The following is a 7,500-nucleotide window of genomic DNA, read 5'->3' as shown; positions in this document are numbered from 1 at the left end:
AGTCCAGCAGCACTCAGACTGTACCGCAAACAAAGACTGTCTGAACACATTTCTGATCTGACGTCGACTCGGAAAATCAAATTCCGTCCTGAGAGCCAGACGGGATAATGTAATAACATTGGGGGCCGTCCAATAAAGAAAAATGTCATTCAGGAATTTCATTGTTGAACGTTTCAACACTAGCATCCGTCACCGTGATTGACCGATTGGTACTCAGGGATGCTGATAGGGGGGGGACGACAAAATGGTCCGTTATTCCAGGCCCAGGGAGAAAAGGGGGTCCAGAATTGGGTCCTCATTACATTATATGTATTGGGTGGGGGGGCCCTTTCAGATTACTTTGTCCGGGGCCTGGAAAAAGCTATCAGCCGCCCTGCTGGTACTAAAAACATCTTTGCCAAAGGCTGGTTGGCATGGAGTTTAAGTATCGAGCAAAACACCTCTCTAACTTTATCTCTCTCCCTCTTGTTCTCATTCGCTATCTCTCTTTTTTTTATCTTTCCTCCGTTCTTTCCACATTTCATCACTCTTTCAATCTCGCTCTTTCAACTCATTTTTCAACTTTATTTTTTTGCATTCTCTTACAATGTTGATGTCTGTCACTCTCTCAATGAATAGTGGCGGGGTTCTGCCAATCTCTCTCTCTCTCTCTCTCTCTCTCTCTCTCTCTCTCTCTCTCTCTCTCTCTCTCTCTCTCTCTCTCTCTCTCTCTCTCTCTCTCTCTCTCTCTCTCTCTCTCTCTCTCTGGCACTGTGCACTCATTCTAAAACACTCTTTCTTTCTTTCTTTCTTTCTTTCTTTCTTTCTTTCTTTCTTTCTTTCTTTCTTTCTTTCTTTCGTCTACTTTTTGTCTCTCTCTTTCTTTTAATCTATGCCAGTGACTAATGCTGGGGATTTTGATAAACAGCTGATCTTTGGATTCCCAGTGCTTCAGAAGTGCACTTTATAACCAAGCGCTGCTCCCTCCCTCATTCGCTCTCTCGCTCTCTCTCTCTCTCTCTCTCTCTCTCACACACACACACACACACACACACACACACACACACACACACACACACACACACACACACACACACACACACACACACACACACACACACACACACACACACACACACACACACACACACACACACAGTCTCATTAGGAGGTGTGTTAAAGCCTTGCTCATCTATATTCAAAGCTGGGGGGTCTTCTCCCCACCCTCATCATCTCTCCAAACAAGCCATAGATCATGGCCCCTGTGCTCTCACACACACACACACACACACACACACACACACACACACACACACACACACACACACACACACACACACACACACACACACACACACACACACACACACACACACACACACACACACACACACACACACACAGAGGCCAGAAGGGATTCACAGAAACGCGACCTGAGGGAGACATATATCAGAGTGGCAAGTTTGGGTTGCACCCCCATCCCCCCTCCCGCACACATTCACCCATCCACATGCATGCACACCCACGTCTGCGCACACGCTAAACACATACACACACAAACACTTACCAGTGCAAACACACACGTTCAAACACTTTCGCATGGGGCCGTAGGAACACATACTCACACACACACACACACACACACACGCACACACGCACGCACGCACGCACACACACACACACACACACACACACACACACACACACACACACACACACACACACACACACACACACACACACACACACACACACACACACACGTACCCCTACAGTGCCTACCCAACCCCCCTACCCAATAACACTACCTCCTGCCTCGGGGTGAATGTGTCTTGCTAACAAATCCATTTCTACATACCACACGGGTATCATCTGCTGTGCACCAGGGCCCCACTCCTCAAGATAGAAACGCAATAAAACACTCATTCTTAACAAATCACCTCCATGCATCTGCATAACACACGCACACACACACACACACACAAACACACACACATGCAAGCGCACACACACACGCAAGCACACACACGCAAGCGCACACCCACCCCCACATCCACCCCCACACCCACACCCACACCCACACACACACACACACATGTGCATTAGACTGGCTGCGGTGCGTGTTTGAGAGCTCTGTGTACAGGGCTCGCCTTTTCTGTCCTGACTACAATTCTACATTTTGAGAACAGCGCGCACAGCAGGCTAATAAATCAAAACACTGCTACCCCACCGCCTCACTGCATGTGAAATCTAGCGCAAGGCAACCACAAACACAGCACACATACACGGTGTATGGAAACATAGTGCCGTACAGTACAAGCATACAAGCAGGGGTGCCGACAGGGGGGGACAGAGGGCACAGTTCTCCCGGGCCCAGAGAGAGAGAGGAGGCCCGAAATTGGGTCGTCATTATATTGGAATTGGATTTATTGGACTGGGGGGCCCTTTCAGATGACTTTGTCCTGGGCCCAGCCAAAGCTGTCAGAAGCCCTGCATACAAGCATACACACATGCACAAGTACACTGTACATGTACATACATACTAACTACACACATACTCAGGCACACACATTCCCTCAAATAGATACAGACACACTCTCTCTCTCTCCCCCTCCCTCCATCTCTTCACAAACACCGTTGATTCTCACCTCTCCACCCAGCTTTTGTAAACACATACTCAGACACACACATTCACATATAGTACACATTCTCTCAAATAGGCTACTGTAGATGCAGACAGACTCTCTCTCTCTCTCTCTCGCTCTCCACCTCCACTGCGTTCATTCTCACCTCTCCACCCGACTCTTGTACACACATACTCAAACACACACATTCACATATAGTACACATTCTCTCAAATAGATGAAGACAGACTCTCTAACACATTCTCTAACTCTCTCTCTCTCTCTCTCTCTCTCTCTCTCTCTCTTTCTCTCTCTCTCTCTGCTAACTCTCTCTCTCTCTTTCTGTTCACTCTGCCCCACCCTCTCTATCTCTCCACAAACACCGCGTTCATTCTCGCCTCTCCACCCAGCTCTTGTACACACATACTCAGACACACATATAGATGCAGACAGGCTCTCTCTCTCTCTCTCTCTCTCTCTATGTTCACTCGCTCTCCCTCTCCACCTCCACCGCGTCCGTTCTCACCTCTCCACCCAGCTCTTGTAGCTGGGGATGTCCTTGGCGTAGAGCAGCTTGTTGGAGGGCGAGTCCTTCCCCAGCCGGTGCTCGGAGGTGGAGCAGGAGTCCATGAAGGTCTGGGCCACCACCGACAGGCAGGCGTCCGTGATGCTGCTCTTGTGGATGTCGAAGACGAACTGCGGGTTCTTGATCACGTTCACCCAGAAACGCAGAGGTAGGCTGCAGGACATGAGACACACGTGCAAAGGGGAAACAAATAAAGAAACTGTAAGTTAACATCAGAGGTAGGCTGCAGACACAAGATACACACGCAAGGGAAACCAATAAAGAAACTGTAAGTTAACATCAGAGGTAGGCTGCAGACACAAGACACACACGCAAGGGAAACCAATAAAGAAACTGTAAGTTAACATCAGAGGTAGGCTGCAGACACAAGACACACACGCAAGGGAAACAAATAAAGAAACTGTAAGTTAACTTCAGAGGTAGGCTGCAGACACAAGATACACACAATGGAAACTTAATTAAATACAGTACACCTAGGGAGTATTCCAAGAACATGGGGCATATACTACAAAGCTGGTTCAGGCGTAAACCAGGTTATGTTAAGAGGTAAATCATCTAATAGAAGATCCTGAAGTCCGCATTTTCTTAAGAAAATCAGGACTTCAGGCTCTTCCATTCGAAGATTTACCTTGTAACTTAACATGGTTTACTCCTGAACCAGCTTTGTAGTATATATGCCCCATGGTTGAGTGATAAACCCGGCTAAGCTAACCTGCACGAGGTGATATATCTGCTAATAGAGCCCACAGCTGACATTTAGTGAGATAAGGATTCCAGGCTCTTGTATTAGATGATTTACCACTACCTCAATGTTAAATCTGGATTACTACTTGGAATACCCCCCAGGCTTGCCAGTTTCACATCGTCAATAAGACCCCTGGTCTAAACTCCGTTACTGATTCCTCATCCATCTCTTCTCACCACCCATTCCACATCCAGCTACTAGTCCTAAAGGCATGACAGACCCAGAAGCGTACTTCAAAAAATAAATGGTGTGTTATTTACAACATTCACAGACACCAACAGCAACGAGGCAGACGAGGCTGCAAACATCACAAGAATCTCACAACAAACAAATAAACAACAACAAAAACATCAACTGAGTGAAAAACGCTCAAGGTCAGAACGGGTGGCAGTCAGCAGTAGTGAATTTTAATGAGGGCCTATCAGCTGAAGCAATATGCTCCCCATATCCCCCATCGCTAAGAAGTTCAAGAAGCCAAAGCATGACAAAACACGGGTGTCATTTCGAAAATGACCCCATGGTAATGCCGGCATAATGTCAGTTAGTTATCAGCCATTAATTTAGCCCTGTGAAGAACACAGAAAAACTGAAACACACACACACACACACACACACACACACACACACACACACACACACACACACACACACACACACACACACACACACACACACACACACACACACACCAACAAAGACCTGGAAGTTCCCTCGAGCGAGCGGGCGAGTGGAACGAGACTGAGAGCAGCACAGATGATTACCTCCATCAAACACACACACAACTCTGGTGCTTTTGTGATAACAGACAAAAGCAGACACGGACGTGAGGTGAGCGGATGACTGGCCTGCCTGGTGGCGGAACAGACCTGCCTGGTAAAAAGCCATTTGTCTCTGTTGTGGGATTGCGAGTAAAGCCTGGCTCAAACTACGATTATTGGCCCAATTCTCGGCTGAAAACCCCCCCTTACGACAATTGCTGGAACGTTACCGACAGGACCATCGCAAGCGATGGTCGGGAAAGATTTTCTCGTCGTGAGCGACGCTCTAAGATAGAACTTTGGCAGCTCAAAGAGTCGCCGATCGCAAATCGTAGAAATCAAACAGTGTTTGATATTTGCGACTGGAAATAGAACGTCAGGCATTGTCTCGGTGGTTGCGAGCAGGGATAGGATTGACAGTTGCGATTCTCTTCTAGTGTGCGGTGCACCCCGACGCCAAAATCGGACACACAATCACTAGTCGTGTAGTTTGAGCCTGGCTTAAGGGAGTGAGTGTAACTGTGTGTTCTGTGCTCCTGTGCTCAACCGTGTGTTATAAGGGGGTGTGTGTGTATTAGTGTGCACAAAGCTTTAGCTGTGATAGTGTTATAATGTGTGTTTAAGTGTGATATACTTGTAGCGTGTGTGCACACAAATGTCTATGTGTTTAGATGCAGAAAAAGTGTGAATAAGGGAGTGAGTTTGAATGTGTGTTCTGTGCTCCTGCACTCAACTGTGTGTACGTATATAAAGTTGTGTGTGTATTAGTGTGCGCAAAGCTTTAGCTGGGATAGTGTGTCAGTGTGTGTTTTAGTGTGATATAGCGTGTGTGTGCACACAAATGTATATGTGTAGATGCGTAAATGTGTCTCTGGGTAAGGGAGTTAGTGTGAATGTGTGTTTTGTGCTACTTTGCTCAATCGTGTCTTTATATGAGTGTTTGTATTAGTGTGTGTGAGAAGCTTTAGTAGGGATAGTGTGATAGTGTGTGTGTCTGTGCACAAATGTGCATGTATGTAGCTGCGTAGATGTGTGTGTGTGTGTGTGTGTGTGTGTGTGTGTGTGTGTGTGTGTGTGTGTGTGTGTGTGTGTGTGTGTGTGTGTGTGTGTGTGTGTGTGTGTGTGTGTGTGTGTGTGTGTGTGTGTGTGTGTGTGTGTGCACAAATGTGTGTGTAGATGCGTAGATGTGTGTGTGCACAAATGTGCATGGGTGTAGATGCATGTGTAGATGTGTGTGTCTGATTCAATAAAGGGGTCTAATCTGTGAATGCAGGAAACAGGGAGCCTGCGCTGGCGTCTGTCTCTCCATCTGGCTGCAGTGCACACTGCCAAGCAGCACAGCAGCACCTCACCACTCCACCACACCACCACTCCACCACTCCACTCCACGCCTCTCCCTCTCCTGACCTGACCACACTACACTGTCTACATCTGGGGGCGGCTGTGCATGCCGCCATCTCCCTATCTCTCTCCCTCTCACACACATACATATACACACACACACACACGCACGCACGCACGCACGCACGCACACACGCACAAGCACAGGCAAGCATTGCACATGTGTGTCAATATACAACAGTGACACCTAGAGGATAGGAGTACATGAGACAAGTGTATCTGCGCTGACCCCTCAGGAGAGGACAAGAAGAGTGAGGACATACGTAGAAAAGGGGGAAGAGAAAGAGAGAGAGAGAGAGAGAGAAAGAGAGAGAGAAGGGGAGGAGGCTAGACCGACAGCCAGACAGATAGAGAGATACCGTCAGACAGACAGAGACCCAGAGAGAGGAATAATAAGATTGGGCCTGACATTATGAATTTAAATGAATCTGGCCAAATCTTGGGGGATTACACGATGGGATCAGAGGGATATTAACAGGCCAACAGGGGAGTCTTGATTGGTGGGGCAATCTGGCGCGACCCAGGCTAGAGGGCCAGACGATGTACTATGTGCATACAACTACAGGGGGGGAAGGCAAGGGGTCAAACTGCACCTAATGCCCGACAATCACTCACAGTTAGCAGCACGCCCACCGGCAGGAGGGGACAAATGGGAACGTTGTCCTGGGCACAGGTTGATAGGGGCCCCGGAATTGGGTCCCCATTACATTGTATGTATTGGGTAGACGGCTCTTTCAGCTGACATTGTCCTGGGCCCAGCGAAAGCTGTCCCTGGTAAGCAGTCAGCGGTGATCCAGATGATGACTCCAGATGAGGTCATGCAATGCACCCTGGGAGATACCCGAGCAGGTGGTAAAAAGTCTGTGTGCGTCATACTAATCACTAGAAACAGGACGCCCCACCCCTCCCTCTGCCCTCTGCATGATGCAAGTCATAAGCAAAGCTTGGACGCTCCGGAAGGTAATGCCATTATAACTGGTCCCAAGGCAGAGGTATGACTTTGGGTTCATGTTGAGTATTATTAAGGTCAAGGCCGGAGGACTGAACCTGGATCTGCTGAAGCCGGTGCAGATTGGATTGTAACAGGTTTTAGCCCCTCCATCCAGTGTGACTCGGTGTGTGTGTGTGTGTGTGTGTTTGTGTGTGTGTGTGTGTGTGTGTGTGTGTGTGTGTGTGTGTGTGTGTGCGTGTGTGTGAGTGAATGCATGCACACAGGCTGACGTGCATGCACGCACGGAAGCACACACACACACACACCATGGATGACAAGAGATGCCACCCTTTTTGACCTGACACACACACGACAGGCACAACACACCCAGATGTCAGCGACGCCAGAACTAATCCATTTTCCATCATCCCATTCATTCTTTTCCAGAAACTCAAGGTGTTGATCCAACAACACAA

The 7,500-nt window shown here is 48.2% G+C and overlaps 1 protein-coding gene across 1 annotated transcript in view; it reads right to left on the bottom strand.

Annotated features, from left to right (window-relative positions):
- Positions 1-7,500, bottom strand: part of plxna4 (plexin A4) — a 512,494-nt gene that overhangs the window by 8,089 nt on the left and 496,905 nt on the right. Inside the window, exon 28 of the mRNA XM_063217729.1 lies at positions 3,130-3,342. Coding sequence (XP_063073799.1) covers positions 3,130-3,342 — 213 coding nt within the window. The remainder of the gene's footprint in view (positions 1-3,129; positions 3,343-7,500) is intronic.

The sequence above is a fragment of the Engraulis encrasicolus genome, chromosome 15, assembly GCF_034702125.1.
Source record: "Engraulis encrasicolus isolate BLACKSEA-1 chromosome 15, IST_EnEncr_1.0, whole genome shotgun sequence".
Lineage (NCBI taxonomy): Eukaryota > Metazoa > Chordata > Actinopteri > Clupeiformes > Engraulidae > Engraulis > Engraulis encrasicolus.
Note: the sequence above shows the minus strand (reverse complement) of the source record. Positions and strands in the feature narration are given on the sequence as shown.